This window comes from Diadema setosum, chromosome 4 (genome assembly GCF_964275005.1).
Source record: "Diadema setosum chromosome 4, eeDiaSeto1, whole genome shotgun sequence".
NCBI lineage: Eukaryota > Metazoa > Echinodermata > Echinoidea > Diadematoida > Diadematidae > Diadema > Diadema setosum.
This window is the reverse complement of record NC_092688.1, coordinates 11,361,889-11,380,915: the sequence shown is the minus strand read 5'-3', so window position 1 is coordinate 11,380,915 and position 19,027 is coordinate 11,361,889. Positions and strand designations below refer to the sequence as shown.

At 41.5% G+C, this 19,027-nt stretch overlaps 2 protein-coding genes across 2 annotated transcripts in view; both read left to right on the top strand.

The window, feature by feature from the left end:
• Positions 1-19,027, top strand: part of LOC140227555 (large ribosomal subunit protein eL6-like) — a 211,089-nt gene that overhangs the window by 58,585 nt on the left and 133,477 nt on the right. The gene's annotated exons all lie outside the window — the stretch shown is intronic.
• The window catches only part of LOC140226867 (ubiquitin carboxyl-terminal hydrolase 32-like), a 77,403-nt gene that overhangs the window by 53,636 nt on the left and 4,740 nt on the right, over positions 1-19,027 (top strand). The window contains exons 10-26 of the mRNA XM_072307297.1: positions 111-278; positions 800-1,219; positions 1,845-1,988; positions 2,858-2,990; positions 3,921-4,117; positions 5,611-5,764; positions 6,997-7,138; positions 7,731-7,836; positions 8,332-8,505; positions 9,927-10,101; positions 10,630-10,781; positions 11,404-11,593; positions 12,506-12,709; positions 13,533-13,732; positions 14,193-14,392; positions 15,455-15,538; positions 18,630-18,750. Coding sequence (XP_072163398.1) covers positions 111-278; positions 800-1,219; positions 1,845-1,988; positions 2,858-2,990; positions 3,921-4,117; positions 5,611-5,764; positions 6,997-7,138; positions 7,731-7,836; positions 8,332-8,505; positions 9,927-10,101; positions 10,630-10,781; positions 11,404-11,593; positions 12,506-12,709; positions 13,533-13,732; positions 14,193-14,392; positions 15,455-15,538; positions 18,630-18,750 — 2,964 coding nt within the window. The remainder of the gene's footprint in view (positions 1-110; positions 279-799; positions 1,220-1,844; positions 1,989-2,857; positions 2,991-3,920; positions 4,118-5,610; positions 5,765-6,996; positions 7,139-7,730; positions 7,837-8,331; positions 8,506-9,926; positions 10,102-10,629; positions 10,782-11,403; positions 11,594-12,505; positions 12,710-13,532; positions 13,733-14,192; positions 14,393-15,454; positions 15,539-18,629; positions 18,751-19,027) is intronic.

Below are 19,027 nucleotides of genomic sequence, written 5' to 3'. Positions count from 1 at the left end.
TGATTTTGCCGATAACAGGTGTTTCCCAGAGACACCTCCCTGAGCATACTTGTACATGGGACTAGTCTTCAAGGGGTTAATTTGACTCATGTGGTATCCCCTACATGTAGGTGTGTCACATCATCCTTGGGTTGAGACCACAGACCACCACGGAGGAGAAGGAAGTCATCATGGGCTGGGTGGACCGGGAGAAGAGGAGAGGTCTCCGCCCCGCCCAGACGTGGTACCTGATCTCCGCCCACTGGTGGAGCATCTGGAACGACTACGTCAGCTACAGGGTGAGTTAAGTGTGAGAGCCCTGGTCTCGTGTTTCTGATCACAACATGGTGCATTTTCAGAGGATCCTATAGAAAGGGTGAATTTTCAGTTTCCATGTGATTATGTTTGTTTGGACAAAAAATGTGTTTGAAAACTATGAATTTGTTGAAAAATCTCTGTGCAAAAGATTACCAGCAGTGAAGGTCTTTTCTTTTTTCTTTTTTTTTTTATTGTGGATGGGAATTGTTAGTTTAGATATTTGGTAGTCGAAATTTGTTTGTTTAGTGATTTTTTGTATGTGTAAATTTGAACTGTCATTCATGCATTTATTCATTCATGTTAGACCTAACATTTTTTGGGGGAATAACCATAGTCAGGAGTTGATGTGAATGGACTTAAATGTGTAACAACTGCTCTAGGAATTGTAATACCGTGTCGTAGGTTGCGTACAAAATAAATGCTTGGATATGAGAGACCTAGAATTGATTGTGTATGCATTGTGGATTTCTTCTGTTACTGTTCTCTCCTCTTTCTCATCCAGCCATATAGCAGTACACAGCAGACCTCCAGACATGCAGGGGTACAGACAAGTCTGTCCGCCCTCTCCCCTAACCACAGCACTAGCCATTCAGCCACGCCCCACCACACCGGTGGCCAGGCGTGGGGCGACCACGCCCTGGCCCGCCACCAGACGCAGACGCGCTCCTCCCCGTCCTCGCCGTCGTCCAATCAGAACGCCATGACGACGTCAGGTCCTGGCTCCTCCCACTCGCTGCCGCGGTACTCCAGCCTGGGCGGGTCGGCCAGCAGCGTCAAGCCCCTCCACCACGCCGCCTCCTTCAGCAGCGCCAGCCCCTCGCGCAAGAGGCCGGGGCATGCTGTCGCTGTGACAACCAACCAACCGCCATCCAAGCCAGGCCCGATAGACAATACTTCACTAGTAGCAGCTGATAACAAAAAAGTACGGTCTCTTTTATAATGTTCTAATGATAAGTTAATGTGTGTAATGGTCCAAACTAAACAGTCACTGAAATTCCAACCATCGGACATTTTTTTTTTTTTGATTGTTCATATTGAGATGTGCTTTATAAGATCAAAGAAATATTGTGCTGGTGAGTCAAATGGTAGTTTATAGGAAACCTTGGCCCACATTTAAACTGATGTACAGATAGAGCATTCAAGTTCATGTTTTATGTCTCTGGCAGGCTCTGACATTACTTTTTTTTTTTCTGCAGATGTTGATGAGATAATTGAGTATAATCTTGTCATTGTGCTCCCCAAAATGGAATTCAAGTTGTCACATTATTCTTCGGTCGAGTGAAGTGGAAATATAGTGCAATTTAATGATGTTGGTGCAAAAGTATTGGAGATTATGCAATGCTAGGACTCAATTTGATATTTAAGATTAAGAAAGTGTGATTTACGTTGCAATGACCCAAGTTTAGGTCATGACCTCATTTTCTTTTTTTCCATATCCCTTCATACTCCCCTCCCCCCACCCAAAAAAAAAAAAAAGAGAAGAAACTATCATTTGTGGTTTTAAAAAAGTGAATTATTACATTATTCTGATCCTGTGATCCCTACAGCAGGTGACCACTCTGACCAATGAAGGAGGAAGGTTACGGCGACACCCGCCCATCTCACAGAACAAAGACTACGAGGTCATCCCCGACCCTGTGTGGAAAGCCCTGGCCCTGTGGTACGCTGGCGGCCCTGCACTGCCCAGGAACGTAAGTTTGCCTGCCCATTACCCTTATGTTTTAATCTACAATACAGATGGCTCCTTTTTAACAGTACCGTTTGTAGAACTTTCCACAGCAGTTTACTTCTTGGAGCCTGTGATTGGCTGTTTTACTTGTGTACTCTGTTCATGGATATTTTTTTTTTTTCCGAGAACTTAGTAATTAGCTTTTTGTTTCACGTCTCCTTATGAGTGCACAATGTGTGGCATCTGGGTCCTGTTTCATAAAAGATGTTAGGATGGCAACTCTTGCTGGAATGGCAACTTCCAATAGCAACAGCCAATCAGGAAGCTGGATTCTTGTCGTTACCATGACAATTGTCATTCTAGCAAGAGTTGTCATCGTATCAACCTTTTATGAAATGGGGCCCTGGTTTGCATACACTATATGTTCCACCGTTGAACAAGCCTAGAGCAAGTTTTTTGGTGAGGAAAGAAACAAATACAAAAAAATCTGGTATGCACAGATTTTGATCATCTTTATCATATGGTCTGTTTCAAGAATGATTTGTTGAAGTGTGCCATTCTGTAATCAATTTCATCGTTTGTAATTATCTTTCATTCTGTGTAATTTAATTAATCTTACATTCATATTGTTCTGTCTACATGAAGTTCTTGTGCCAATGTTTAAGACAACAGGCTTTACATATTTTGTAAAAAAAAAATCCTTAGCATCTGGCAGGTTGTGCCACTTGGGCCCCTGTAGTCCCTCATGGACCCGAGCTCAGTAACCTGTTGAGGACGGGCTGATTTTGCTACAGAATACATTTTCCATAGACTCTTGCCAGAGTATACTCGGGACTTGTCCTCAACAGGTTAATACATTGTCAAGGTAATTGCTCTTCAAATTTTTGGCAGGTGATTGTCCAGACATCGTCCACAGGGAGCACGACGTGTAAGCTGGAGCTGTACCCTCTATGTGTGAAGCTGCTGCGGCACCAGACGCCACAAGCCAAGCAGAACGGGTGGAGTGGGGTCAACTTGGGTCTTGGTGAGCAGCACTTCCCGTGTTCATCACAAGTTCATTTACTTGTACACGATACCTCATCAATGTATTAGGGCTGCACATAATGATAAGTCAAGCAGTATCTCATCTCATCTGCCCATAGTTCATCCCATTTAGACAATGCCAGATCAATGATTTTTTTTTTCACTTTTATTTCTGCATTTTTCATCATTTCAATACAAAACTAGAAAAGCACTCCGAGAGCGCAGACCTCCGCCAAGCAGTTACTTTCCACTAATGATCTTGCTCTTCCACTGAGATAAGTGATTATCACCCACTGAAAAATCGCCCGATTTCCCAATATAGAAGCCTTTGTTGGGTCATAAATCCTCAGATGCATGCATGCAAACCTCAAATACGCGTAGCCTGAACTCCCAAGTTCATTGACCCTACCTGCCGAAATTTCAAAATCCTTCATAAATTCCCCCAAAATTTTCGGATCACTACCAAAAGTTAATCGTTTGTTACTCGTGTCATTCTCAACCTTTCCTGCAAGTTTCATCCCAATCCGTTAACTACTTTTTGAGTTATTTTGCACACGAACAAACGAACGAACGAACAAACAAACCAACGGTAATGAAAACATAACCTCCTCCCTTGGCGAAGGTAGTGACAGCATTAATAATATTTTTTAAACATTTCAATACAAAATAACATCATTGATAATATTTTTCAACATTGCAGACAACAGGATATACAATGTAAACATAACTTTGCAAATCTATCATCAACAATGGTTATCGACATCAAATAAAAGAAATGTTCATGACAAAGAAAATGCATCAGACCACATATCGTAAGCATATGCTTGAAAGGATAAAATTTAAACATTTCATTTCTAATGCCACAATTTGTTCTCCTTGTCTCTATCGTTATCCTCATTTATTTCTTTGTACGCTGGTCTTCTTTTGACAGGTAACTTGTCCCTGGGTTCGTCCGGGCTGGGCATCAACGTCTCGGGGAACAGCGGCACGCCCCAGGCCCCCAAGCGCTACCTGGCCTACATGGCCTGCTTCAGCAAGATGCACACCCTGCTGCAGGTGCACGAGTTCCTCTCGGCCCGGCTCCGGGTCCGGACCGAGGAGATGAGGCTGTGGAATCTCAAGGATGAGGTGAGGATGTATATATATATTTTTTCTTTCATTTTTGAATTTATATTGTTACCACACAATGGGCAACTCTGAATTTTTTCTGCATATCTTATATAGGAGAATGATTACCAGTCAATGGTAGCATTTATTAAATTTGCAAAAAAGAAATGAAAAAACTAAAAATCAGAAAGAAAGTAACAAGTAGTCCATCTGAGATGGAGATGGGAACATTGATCTCTATATCAAACTTTGTTGCCAATTTAAGCATCCTCTAGTAATTTAGCAATCAAAAGGCTGTTGAAAATTCTGCAACTAGAACAAATTAATCATATAGAAAACTGAAGGCTCAAATGAAGGAGACTGTTTACCTTATGAAACATGAGAAATGACTAATGAAAGAAATGATCCAAAGATACGGCAAGAAGGGTGATTTGAAGAAATTATTTTCATCCATGTAGCATCTAGGAGAAATTTGATCCAGTGAGGTATCTTTTGAGCACCGAATGACCCATTCAAATCATTGATAGTAGTGCTGTGAGGCTGATGAGCTGTGTAGGATTCCCTGAAATGTGTAGAAAACAATTCTCTAATATGTAGCACCTTTTGGTCTGGAATTTGTAGCCTTTTTCGTCTTTTAAAATAAAAAAAAAATAAAAAAAAGTTAATGTAGCAGAATTTGTACGGCTGTGTAAGGTATCTACCTGCCAGTAACTCTTCAGTGACAGTGACATTCTTCACATCAATGTCACACATTGTTTGTGTGTGTGGTGATCATAAATGTTATTATGCCTATAATTTACAAGTTATCCTTGATAGAGATGGTAAGAATTACCCAAGACCCCCTCCCCCCCCCCCTTGGAAAAATTTGTAAGAGCAAAGGCAGATCAGTCCATTATACGGTATTAATTCTTCACATCCCAATTGCCCCCATATACGCAACACATACATCGTTCTGCCTGTTAAACACATTTCTCCCCTGTCTCTTGCATCCTTATCCCACCCCGTTATATCCTACCCCCTCCATATATGTTCTACCCCATATCCTCTTCTCCACTCCACCCATAAAATCCTCCCCCCCCCCCACACACACCCTTACCTGACCCCAATGGCATCTTTATCCCGCCTCCATGACACCCACTGCCCTCCACTTATCTCCCATCACATGCTTTCTCTATCTCTCTTCCATCCTTCTCCCCTACCCCACCCTGACATCTCCACCGTGCATCCTCGCCTCTCCACCATCACATCAACCCCCTCACATGCACTCTTTTCCCTCCCACACATTCCATTTTTCTCCTGTACCCCACCCCTACATGTCCACTGCACATCTTTGCCTATCGCCACACATCTACCCCCTCACATGCACTCTTCTCCCCCCACACCTTCCATCCTCCTCCCCAACCCCTCCCCCTCATCTCCACCTCACATCCTGCCCCACCCCATTACATCCATGCCCTCACATGCACTCCCCCCCCCCCACACACACACACATGCATGCGCACACAATCCTACAGAACAACCCAGTGGTATTGGAAGAAGACGCCTGCACACTGGAACAACTGGGCATCGCTGACGAGCAGAGCCTACTGATCGAGATCAGAAACAAGGATCTCAGCTGGCCTGAGGAGATGTCGCTGCTGGCCAAGAAGAAAGCTGACCGACAACAAAGTGAGTCTAACCACCCCCACCCCAACCCCACCCCATTCCACTCCAACTTCTGCCCCACTCTATTCGATCGTTCCTGTCTGTTTGCCCTCAGATGTGACATTTTATACACAACACCCCTGTCTACCACTATGTTGTGCATGTATGTGTAGGTACCCAGTAGAAAGCTATTTTTTTTTATTTTTTTATTTTTTATTGTTGGACGCTAACATGTGTGTGAAACCAAAAATGGCGGAACCCAGCTTGAATTGTTCGCCTGGTAGGGGAGTGTGAGCTGTGTAGATGCAGGTTTGATAAAACAGATTCCACTTGCTGTGTCAACAATCTTGTATTGTAATTTTTAGTGCCAAGGTGTGGAGAAAAAAAAACCACCTCATTATTGTTATCAGCTTGTTGAACTCTTGTAGTACGATTTAGAATTCCCTGTCAGGAATATTCTTCGATATGTTTATTGTGTTCTTCTCTCATATCAAGAGATTCCCCCACCCCTTGTAAAAGAAAATTTTCACACTTATGCACACACTCGTACAGACTCAAAATGTCAAAAGATGGAAATGCAGTTGTCATAATTTGAGATAGAATTGAAGATATCCTTAAGTGGCGCTGTACCTTTTTCGTATAATTCTGTGAAAATGCAACAGCAAGCGATGTGATGACGATTTGTTACAATTGGAATGACACTTAACAGTATCCAGAAGATAATCCTGTAGAGTTGTCCCTGTAATTTTGATGATATTGGAATTGGACAATTTATATTATAATGAGTATTTGGTCTCTGTCCTTTGTCAGTGGTAAGGTGACTGTCAATATCTCCCCTTATAATGTTACGGCAAGCCTTTAAAGGTACATATTGTTTACCATTGGTACCAGTGAGTTAAAAAATGTTCATGTTACCACATTTGATGCATATGTGTAGGTCAGCTGTATTGCAAAACATCCTACCATGTAAAAAGATTCACAATCAACCCTAGAATATAAGGAGATGTCACTGTTTTTTCTCAGTAGATGGTTTATTCTATAAACAATATTATTGTAACTATTGTTCACATTTTGTATATTTAACAATAATACTTAACATTGATTATACTGATTAACATTGGTGCATTGGTTGTTTCTATCCCCAACTCACATTTTGGGACTATTTTGAAGCAATAAAGCTGGGTTTTTGTTTCATCTGTAACTGGTAAATAATGCCTTTCATGCCATTCATTTGCTATTTTGATGTACGACGACAGGCGTTCGGACAGAGAAGGGAGTGACAGGCCTCAGCAACCTAGGTAACACCTGTTTCATGAACTCGGCCGTCCAGTGCATCAGCAACACGCAGCCCCTCCGGCTATACTTCCAGACCAAGTCCTACCTTTATGAGCTCAATCCGTAAGTGTTTTGTTTGTCTGCTTTTTTTCCAGCAATTTGCTATTCATTTCCCTTTGTGTCGTAAAGTACAGTATGATTTTGAAGCTATATTTGAGGTTAGAGAATCGCATGGATGATTTGTGATGTGAGCCTCTGTCAAATGTCATTTCGCATTTTTGTGGTTTTCAAATGTATGGTAATTAGCTTGGTCTGTTTAGCCTGTTACTTAGGGAAACTATGGACGATGTTAGACATGAGTTAGAAAAAGAAATTTATAGTCTATTCTTGCTGTTTCCCTGCCAAACTTGATTTCTTAGATAGGATGGTTTCCCACCTCTCCTCTCCCCCCCCCCCCCCCCATTAGTTTGCCAGTTGATTAGAATGGGTGCATTTATGCATGACACCTGGAAGACATTAAAAAAATATCTTTCAAAGTCTTCCAGTTTATTTCACATCAGTCTTCAAAGTAATGTTATCATACAAAGTGGTTAACTTATAAAGAAGAAAAAGGATGTGGTATGTTTCTTTAACAGATGAAATACACCTCCTCCTACTTTTTCTTCAATAGATTAGTGTAAATGTGCTCTTTTTTTTTCTGTTTTATACCTAACAGGACAAATCCTCTTGGAATGAAAGGGCATCTTGCAAAGAGGTATGGTGACTTAGTCAACGACCTTTGGGCAGGAACAGCCAGGAGTATAGCCCCCCTGAAGCTAAGGGTGAGTGACATGCATTCAAGCACTGGTATGGAAGTGCAGCAGAATTGTCTGTTTGTGCTTGGTTCAATGGAGTTGGTATAGGATATCCTTTGTAAAACCTTTTAAAGCAAATTTTGTATTGAGCTGCTGCATTCCTTTATTACAGTCATGCTTTTAAACTTCAGACCATGCATAATGACAAGTGAAATTCTGCTCAATGAAAAGACTCTGGGAAAAAAAAAATAGTTTGGTCCAGTGAATTCACAGTATTTGCATATCATGATAAGTAATGACAAAGGAAAATTTCTACATCATTTCCATGTTATCCATTTGCCTATTCAGCAGAAGAAATGTGTATTTACTTTACATGTACACTGTACTTGACTTATATTTTACCCAGAAACTGCATGAGAAGTCCCCTATAAAGATATCTGTTCAATTTGTTCGAAATTGAGTCGTGAATTTTGCAAGAGGTAGAGTGAAGTCTTAACCCTTGACCTATCTTCTCACCCTCAGTGGACGATAGCAAAGTACGCGCCGCGCTTCAGCGGCTTCCAGCAGCACGACTCGCAGGAGCTCCTCGCCTTCCTCCTGGACGGACTCCATGAAGATCTGAACAGGGTGCATGAGAAACCCTACGTGGAGCTCAAGGACAGCGATGGCCGGCCAGATGAGGAGGTCTCCACGGAGGTCAGTTGGTCAAGCTGCATTGACTTTGAAAATTTGTTTGAGTGTCTTCAAAATCATGAGTTAACTTGGACCATGGTATCTAATTGTCATGTTACACTGTTTGTGCCAGGGACTTTGGGCAGTTTGCCTAACACTGTGAAGTTTCTGTGTCACCTGGCGCTCCAAGCACGCAAAGGGTTAATTGCCAACAAATCAGTGTGTAATCTCTGTTCTAGTCATGATCGCATACATCTGGTAGTTCTTAGATTCAATCTCTCCTTTTCAAGTAAATGTTTCTCTGTTTATTCTAAAGTAGGGAATGTACTACCACATCAGTTAGAGAATCCTTCACAATTACAAGTGTACATGTACCTCATTTGCAAATCCACTTTAAACTTACTTTTTTTCGTAAATTGTAATGGATTTGTAATTGCAATTGTTTCTCCATCAGGCATTGTATTTATAAATTTTCTTAAAATGTGTTTGATTTGTAAGTTGATATTAATGATTTTATGTCAATAACCACCTTTTTGTATTAGGCTGTGTGACATTTATCATGGCAATGTATATTAAATATTCATAATAGTAATTATTGTTATTTTCATAATTATTTTTTGTTATCTGTTTTTCCACTCTGTTGCTTCGTAATCTGGAGGTGCAAGTTTGTTTATTTTTAATAGGGTTTATAACATAATCTGACAGCAGCAATTGTGTTTTGGTGGTGAATATAAAATTTAAAGGGACTGTACAGTACTGATTTACGTAGGTGAGGATTCAGGTTTATAACATTCCTTAGTCAGATAATGAGAAACCTCTTATGAAATATGAAAGGAATGTAATTTTAAGAAGGATTCAATGTTGATTTGATGAAAATTGGTTTTCAAATGGCTGAGATATCAAAAAAAGTTATGATGATAATAAAAGGCGACAGGCCACGCCTTTTGTAAGGATCTCTTTGTTTCACCTTGTTTTTGGATATCTCAGCCATTTCAAAACCAATTGTCATCAAATAAACTTTTGATACCCCTTAGAATTGCATGCTCTTGACATCTCGTAGAGTGGTTTCTGAATATCTCACAAAATGTTAAAAGCTAAATCCTCACCTCAACCAGAACTGTACAGCCCCTTTAATGAAGTAGCCTAGAGCTGTGCTCGTCAACTGCCCACTTATGTGCTGCGATATCAGCCAAAAATAGAACAAAAAAGATTCCTGTTTCATGTAACTGTGGACTTTAAAAACATTTGAAGGAACCAAAGTTGGCCTCGGGTTGAAAAAGTTTGAGAATCATCGGCCTAGAGGATGACTCTCCTTTTACATTATAATATGTGACCATGTGCCTGCAGTCATTTGTGCCAGAGCTCTCCTGCTTGAAGGATGTCCTAATTATGGACATCATTCTTACTGTCTGCTTATGTTTATGTGTTTGTTTTTACTGTGTCAGGCGTGGGAGAACCACCTGATCAGGAACAAGTCCATCATCGTGGACCTGTTCCAGGGCCAGCTCAAGTCCCAGGTGCGGTGCAAGACGTGCGGCCACATCAGCGTCCGGTTTGACCCCTTCACCTTCCTGTCTCTCCCCCTGCCCATGGAGAGCTCGATGCACACCGAGATCGTCGGTAAGGAAAACGAGAAGTGCGTGTAAAACTGAAAATGTCTTCATGCACTGGTTTTGTACACATTGTGAGCCGTATGCCAGTGACAGTTTGGTATGCTTGAATTTTTATAATTGTTCAAACCATTTGGAGAGATGTAAGGGAACGACATCATGTCCTTAGTATACAGTGCACTCCCGTTATAATGAACATGGTCATAACGAAATTCCGGTTACTAAGCTAAACGAAGCTAACGGAAGCTAAAATTCAGGCCGCAACAATAATCTGTTCTATGTTTTTTTTTATTGTTTATTTGTTCAGATATAATGAAATTTTGATATAACGAATGAAAATTTGTTGGTCCCAAGAACTTCGTTATAATGGGAGTCCACTGGACCTGAAAGGCATGTACAGTTTCGACTGTTTAAAGAAAACATGCAAAACTTCAAAATGGCAAAGATTTATTAATTTTTTTTTTGTCTAACAGCACAGTTGATTTTCCATTCAGTGCCTATGTATTGTCGTCTCTGCCTTTCTTTCTGTGCCCGCTAGTCGTCAGACTCGATGGCAGTGTTCCTGTGAAGTACGGTCTACGGTTAAACACAGACGACAAGTACAAGTCCCTCAAGAAGCAGCTGGCCGAGCTGTGCGACCTGACCGCTGACCAGCTCGTTCTGGCCGAAATCGGGGGAGCCATGGTTAGGGTGAGTGTGGCTTTGGTGATCCCTGCTTTCATGTAACAGATCAAGTACCAGTTCTCCGACGGAGTTATGCATTTATATGATATTGAATTAGGATATATGTGATGTAGACAAGTGTTCGTTTTCCGGGCTGTGAAGTAGTAATGAGCAATCACAACTTCCGTTGCTTGAAATTTGTTGTGATTGATGAATTGAATAAGCTGTTTGTGTATGTATTAGTGTGTTTGTTATTTTTTTTTTTTTTATGAGGGGGGGGGGGATGTGGGTGGGGTGTTTATCTACCCTTATTGCAATATGTAAATGTGGGCCACCCTTCATCCCATCCGCTTTGGAAAAAAAAACACAATAAAATCATAACTTTACATTCATCATGGGTTGTCCTGTGATGATGAATTTTGTTTTCTAAAAAAAAAAAAAAGAGACTAAATTTCCATCTGGAATGATCACAGACTTTTTAAATCTTGAATGATGGGTGTTTGCTACTGCTTATAAGGAATTTCTTTATGGAAAGAGTAATATGGAAAGAATCAGATGCCAGGGATTGAAGTGAGGCAGTGTGTGTATTAGTTCTATAAGTTCTATAAGTATAAGTTCTCCCTCATTGTTTTAACTCGACCCCATGCAGAGCTTTCCGTCCGAAGCACAAAAGATCCGCACCCTCCTAGGAGGTATCCTCTATGCCTATGAGATCCCGCCCCCGAAGCCTGGCACCTCCTCCTCCGCTGCCTCCTCCTCCTCCTCCTCCTCCTCCAAAGTCACCAAGTCATCCAGCCAAGTTTCACTCAACTCACACACCACCAACGGCCGGAGCACAGGTAGGTGAAGCCGGGGGCAGAGGCAAGACTGTTAGCCCGTTGAGGATGGGCTGATATTGCTACAACACGCATTTCCCATAGACACCTGCCCGAGTATACTCGGGACTCATCTTCAACGGGTTAAGCACAAATTCATTTATGGATCTTTTTCTATCCCTGATACGTGATGTTATAAAAATAGTGCAGCAATATCATTAATCGACAGCAAATTGTTCGGTCATATCATATTGATACGAAAGTATCAGCATTTATATCATTCTTCTCATGTTAGTATCTCTAGTTTGGAGTAATCATTATGGCAGTGGTCTTGAAACAGTATCTACATGATGTTTGTTTTCTACAATGTCAGCCCTCTAATGAGAGAACCCGTTTTGCAGTTAAGAAGATAATTACCTGTTTGTGCAATCTTTTACTTTTGGAAGATAAAGGAACTGAATAAGCCAGTTCACAGTTAGCTCATGTGCACATTGGTACAAATGACCTTTCTTTTTTCTCATTGGTTAGGCACTTTACTCATTTTCAAAGCAGGATGATGCATAAGCATGCTCACAATTTATGGAATTCAAGTTCAAACAAAGAATGAACTTGCACAGAGCAGGTTGACAAGAGTGGTATGTCAATGGACACTTCGGCAGGCATTCATTTCATTGTTTCATGTTGAATGCATAAGCAAAGTCTTTCTACCAACATTGCTATATACCAGGCTTGCTGTCAGGTGGATGTGCTAGTAAGCACCATTTACAAGGGTTACATGAATAATCATTACATCAGGGATGCTTATCTCAGTGAATTCAAAGAAAAACACGCCTGATTGTACAAATGACCTTTTCCTGCTCATGTGCAAAGTGGAACTGTAAACTGGCTTATTGAGTTCACTTTGGATTTGTTCTCCTGCCCCCCCCCCCCCACCAGGTGTGACGTCACATTCCGAGCCCACGGAGCCACCCCTGCCCCCGATCAACGCTGTCACCAAAGACGAGACGGCACCGACGAGGCCGCTCAACGGCAACGTGCCCCGGATCAGCCAGGGATCGCCCACGCACTCCAACAGTACCAGAGCGGGTGGGGTGGAGAGGCGGAGACTGGAGAATGGCACGGCAACCAAGGAAGAGAGGGGTGAGGATGAGAGAGAGAGAGTTATTCTTTCCTTTCCTTTTCTTCTTTCCTTCCATGGAGAAAGGGCACTGCCCACTGTCTTGAGAAAGAATGAAAAATGCAACTGTTGACAAATGACCTTCATCGACTTGAAAAAGCACTGAATATTCAATGTTTTAGCATAGTAGCCATTATAATAAAATCATGGCTATACAGTACATACTCAGGTTGGACTCAAACCAATGATCTCCTGGAGAGCATTTCATGAAGCATTTTGTCCGACAAATTTGTCTGCATTCTGCCAATCAGATGCAAGGGTTTCAGTAGATTATAACTGTTTGACAAAATGCTTCATGAAATTCCCTCCTGATTGTATCCAGTAGACCACAGAGCCTCCACCCGACAGTCAGTGCAGGTTGTAATCCTTACTGCAGCGGGTACTGCATATTCCAGTTAATGAATTCTTGTGTCAAGTTGTAAGAATGCTTTAATATGAAGGGATGAGAAATTCTTTCTACCCAGCATTGTTTTGTTTTTGTGTGTGTAGTTTTTATGCTTTCTGCTTCTTTGGCTTCACCTCAAGTTTCTTCAAGTTCTCTTAGGTGTTGCCATGAGATGAAATGGGCCATTTCTACTATCAGAAAAGTTACACAGTAATACTTTGTGGATTGTAACCTGTCTTGCTTGTGTTGTCCACATCACATTGTTTGCATGGCCACTCTTCCCACTATTAAGAGCTTATTGTACGCTTCCATAATGTTACTTTGCTTGTTGCATGATTTTCCTCATAAATTCTGACGATGAATAAAACCAACAAAATGCTCCCTCCCTCCACATCACACAGATGAGGCAATGAGCCCGGGCAGGGAGTCCGTTGTTGCTGGCAACCCCTCACCGTCTTCACCCAGCCAGTCTAGCAGTAGTCCACAGGCCCAGCACAGTCGCACGCCGAGCACGGCCAGCGTGGGCAGCTCGGTGGCCGCCCTGCAGACCCGGCCCGGGGCTGAATTTGATGGCTTCGTGGTGGGCATGCATCGCAAGATGGTAAGAGAGAGAGAGAGGTGAGAGTTCTGGGCCCCATTTCATAAAATCTTGATATGATAGCACCTCTTGCTGGAATGGCAATTGTCAAGGAAACAACAGGAATCAAGATGAACGATTGGTTGTTGCAACAGGAAGTTGCTATTCCAGCAAGAGTTGCTGTCCTAACATCTTTTATTAAATGGGGCCTGGTCTCAAAGCCCTGAAAATGTTTGGCAGGAGAGTCAAGTGTGTGTTCTGTTTTTGTGGTTACACACAATTTACTTTGATAGCTGAAGCATTTCTTTAAAGAAATTTGCTACAAAAAAGAAAGTACAGTAGGTGAGTTGTTGTTTTCGCAGTATTGATAAGATAGTAGTGTCGACAATTGTCAAATTATGGTTACTTCTCACTACACCAGATCGAGTGCCCGAGTGCCATCTCATTTGGTGTCGTCGTTGTTGTGTGTCTCTTTTGTGTTCAGATTCGCATGGACATGTACTTCCTGGCATGGCAAAAGAGTCGGCCGTGCCTCTTTGGCCTGCCCCTGATCCTGCCCTGTCAGCCCAGCACGGCCCGCGAGGACCTCTACAAGCTGGTCTGGACCCAGGTGGCCCGGCTGGTCAGCCCATCCAAGCCCAGTGACCACACCACGGGCCACAACAAGAACCACGCCGAGGACTGGTGAGTTGAGGTCTTGGCTGGCATCTCATTTCCCCTCTCCCTTTTTCTCTTTCTCTTTTTGTCTCTCTCTGTCTCTCTCTGTCGTCTCTTTCACAGTCTGTCTCTGTCTCGCCCTGTATCTCTCTGTCTTGCTCTGTATCTCTGTCTCTCCCTGTCCCCCTCTTCAGGCAGTTTGCGTCTTGTTGCGCGGACTTTCTAGCATGGATGTGACACTATTGCATCATGATGCAAAGAGTAGGAGTTAGTCCTCTCTTAACAATAATAATAATAAATAGCACTTACAATTGTATATGGTGCTTAACACTGATGTTTCTAAGGGCATATAATCTCTCATGGGATGGTCAGTGGTCACTCCAGGCATGGCCAAACATTCCACTGGGCCATCCTTTGGTCCCATCTTTGTAGAAATGATACTGGTGCCCAATGATGGCAGATGTATGAAGTCTACCCGATTCTTCCTGCAAAGTCTCTCTCTAAAATTGAACAGCTGTTTCATGTCTGGCAGAAGGAGAATCAAAGCCTCCCTTCTTTGGGAATCATTTTTTCACCGTTCTGAGATAAACACCGCAATACATCCCATATAGCTCTTTGCTGTCGTACCTCCCTTATTGTGCTGGGTGCACGTTGGCAGCCCTGATTGATGATGCTTGTAATGATTGCTTAATGAATGATTAAGGAATAAATAACAAGAAGATTAAATAAGTGAAGGAATGACTAAATCACATGAAGAAAAAGAATGAAATGAATGAATAAGTGAATAAATGAGTGACTGAATAACTTCAAAAGGTTATATTACAAGTAAAATAGAAATTAATGAATAGACATATAAATGAAAAAGGAATGAATAAATTGCCAAATAAATGAATAAATAAATGACTAATACTGTAGTACATTTATAATACTCCATGTAGCTCAGATTGCGAAAACTTACTCCTTTTCAAACAAGAGATTGTATTTGGTGGCTGTTGCCACGACAACTGAAAGTGCACTGTAGCCCGCTAAGTGAGGTGACAGTGCAAACTGCCCAAGTGCAATGTAAAATACGTCTTTTGTGTTTGCTAGCGACAGTCCGCGCCAGAAGTACCCGTTCACACTGAAGGCCGTGCTGAAGGACGGATTGACGTGCGCGTGGTGCCCGTGGTATCGGTAAGTCACCCATTCCGACGGGTCTGTTCGGTAGACACGCCTGTTTAACAAAGTTTGTCTGTTGATTCTCACTCTCTCACTTAATGTGCAGATATGTCTTGATTTGTATTTCTCATCAATAAAGATCATTTACTCTACATATTTGTTTTCAATCTCTTGAATCGTGGATGCAGTTTGATGGTGCACAATGGATGGCTGGCTGGTTGAGAGCAGTCAAACATATTCATCTGTGCGATTCTTTGACACTTGGATTTTGAAGTTATAGACCTTTTTGATATGAAATGAGCTCTCTGTAGAGATGTTGCCAAGTTGGTGAATGATTAATCTATAGCAGTTTCCTTTCCAGATGAAATTTGGGTTTACGACTATTTTCAGAGTCCTTGCAGACGCTTTATACAGAGAACGTCTGAAAAATGGAAAAGGAATTCAAAATTTACGAAAAGTGTACCATCAGAATATGTGCGAGCTTCGCGCTTTCAAACTGCATCTGTGAGCTGTACTTGCCTGTAGACTGGTGTTATTCTATACTCACATTTTCATGATTGACTTTTTTTTTTTTTTTTTTTACTTTGCTGTGACATGCAGTTGTAACATCTGACTGAATTTCATTCTCAATGTGAATTTCACTGTAGACTAACCACTTGTATGAATTTCTTGGTCTTTTGTTCCTCTTTTTATGTTTTACTTGATAACATGACAGTTTACTCTCTTTTTTTCTCTGTGACATAAGAGGTTACCAACTTCTTCCTTTTTCGTTGTCTAGATAGAAACTAATTGCATTGCAGCATGACTTCGATTATTTTTCTCTTTTTTAGTAATTGCATGATGAAGATTGTCTGCATGTACTGTGAAAACAAACAGACAATGTTGCATGTGTCATACAGACCAAATCACGATGTAGACATGGGCTGGTATTCTCAGTGACAGATGAATTGTGGAATGAGCAGACAGAAGTGCATTCCTGGATGTGTAAAGCTTTCAAGATATAACCTCACAGAGGTGTTAGGAATTTATTGGCTATCGAGAAAGGAAGCAATGAGCAAAATTGGTCTAAAAAGAGCAGAAAATGAAAGGAAACAAACAGACTACATGCAGACCCACGAACCATGGCGATTTCGGTACGTATAGGTTGATTTTGATCGAATAGAAATGACGAAGTTAACTACATGATTTCACTTCTTCTGCTCAAGAGAATACACGCCCACGTCTACGTCTGTTGGGTGGCACGCTTACCTGAATATAGGAACGGCCCATGTCCAATTTTGAAGATGTCGTTTGATTTTTTTTTTTCTTGAAAATTCTCTGGACTTTGGTTCTTTCATATATTCAGGTATTCCTGTGTTTTCACTCACAACTGCATGCGATGCAAATGTGTGCATGATATGTTTTCTTCCTTACGTTCCTCTTGTTTTTCTCCTCCCCTACTGACGAGATGTGTTTAGCTCCCTCTCTAGCCTGCTCGTCGTGCAATGCAGATAAGCTCTGCTCATGGTAGAACATGCATGCGTTGAATAAGCCTCCTTTTCTTCTGTGTGCTTTGCCCTGTCATTCCTTTTACAGATGTACTTCTCAACATTCGCTTTTTTTTCTTTAACCAAACTGGCGAAGAAAGAACCTGGGACGTTGGTGCATGAAATGGCACCAGAGCGTCACACAGGTTTACGATCTGTAAAAAACTAGAAAAGAAGAAGAAAAAGATACTGGTTATTTGCAAGTTTGACCAGTTGGGAAACATTTAAGTGTATTCCCATCTGCCTGTATACATGTATCTGCCAGAATCTAGATATTATCATACAGTCTGGATATGATAAACATGTTTGTTTAGGCAGAATAATTTCTCTTCTGTTTTTTATTCCTTTTATTATTATTTTTTTAATATTGGATTGATAATGTCCAGTTTGTGTGGATTTGTAGCATTAAAAAAATATATATTTGTGTGTGTGCTCCGATTTGCTAGAATATGTGTCAGAAGTTGTAAATTGATATTAATCAATGTGCTTTAATGGAAGAGTATGAACTGCTTTGATGTAGACTTGTAATCCCATGTAAACTGCAATCAGCTGAGGTTTAGAACAGTGTTATCAAAGTAAACTTCAGTCAGCCCTGAAAGCCTCTCTGCTTTTCCAGTCGCAACATGAGCATGAATGACAAGCCACCTCGTTTTGATACCAAGTGACTGTTGGCGAGTAGATTTATATTGTGGTTTATGACAAGTTAGGCTGTGTTGCGGATTGCGTTTCAAAAGGCTTAATGGGTTAGTCGGTGTAATAAAGGAAAGACATATAGATGCAGTGTTTCCTCAGCTTGATGTACATGCTTGATTGATTTGCCAAGGGAAGTCTCATTGATTGCATGGTTTGTTTGGCACCCTGCCCATGCTTCAGATACCAGAGCACTCTGGCACCTGTAACACAGCAATAGCACCGTCTAGCACAGTGTTTGGTTGGCCCAAACAATGAATTCCCACCATTTCAATCTGCTTTGATACGGGATACCCCCCATCTTGTCAAAATTCAAAAGATAAACATGTGTGTGATGTTGGGTTTTGTTTTGTTTTTTCTGTAATGTGTGTATTGGTTATAATCTGATGGGTCAGAGCTAAGGATAGGTACAAAGATTTTTTCCCCCTGAATATTGCAGTTATCGTGTTGCTGGTTTTTTTAGGTGAGGCTGCAGAAAATAGATTTTTCAGTGTGCATTCCCATACAAAAACTGCTTAAATTCTCATTCAATACACTTACATGTGAATGACTAAAATGAGGTTTAGATGTTTCATCTTTTTACTTTATTAGGGAATGAACATGTATGTATCAGGTAAATTATTTTTTTGATCAACTGTTTGTGTTTCCTACATTTTTCTCACCTCCAGCATAAATCAAATGCTTGTGTTAGAAAGTGGTAAATCAGAGGTATTCAGTTTGTAGAGGTTTTTTTTTTTATGTGTGCTTGAATTGGGACAATCACAAAGCAGTCACAGCTTGTCACATACAAGGTGTAAGTGCACTCAAAGAATATGCATTCATGGAATGTTGTATGCAATATTGCTTGTAAACCTCTCCTTTTGTCACCATGCCAACTCCTGCCCATGCAGGTTCTGCAGGGGGTGCGAGGTCCAGTGCGACGGGGAGGCGCTTGGTACGGGCGTGGCCTACCTAGCCATCGAGTGGGACCCCACGGCGCTGCACCTCCGGTATCAGACATCTCAGGAGAGGGTAAGTGGTGGAAACAACCATTCCATCTCATTCAATTCAAGATGTGTGGTGTAATTAGACAGGGCTGCACACTAACCCATTTTTTTTTTTCTACTGGTCCGACCCATCTGTCAGACCAGTAAGTACCCAGTTTTTCCATCTTTTTTTTACTGGTCCATTCCTAAAAAAGTTACTGGTCCAGCAGTGAGTTTTACTGGTCCTGGACCATTGGACCAGTACCAGTGTGCAGTGTTGAATTAGGGGAAGTCAGAAGAGCGTGAAATCGTTAGCACAGCTC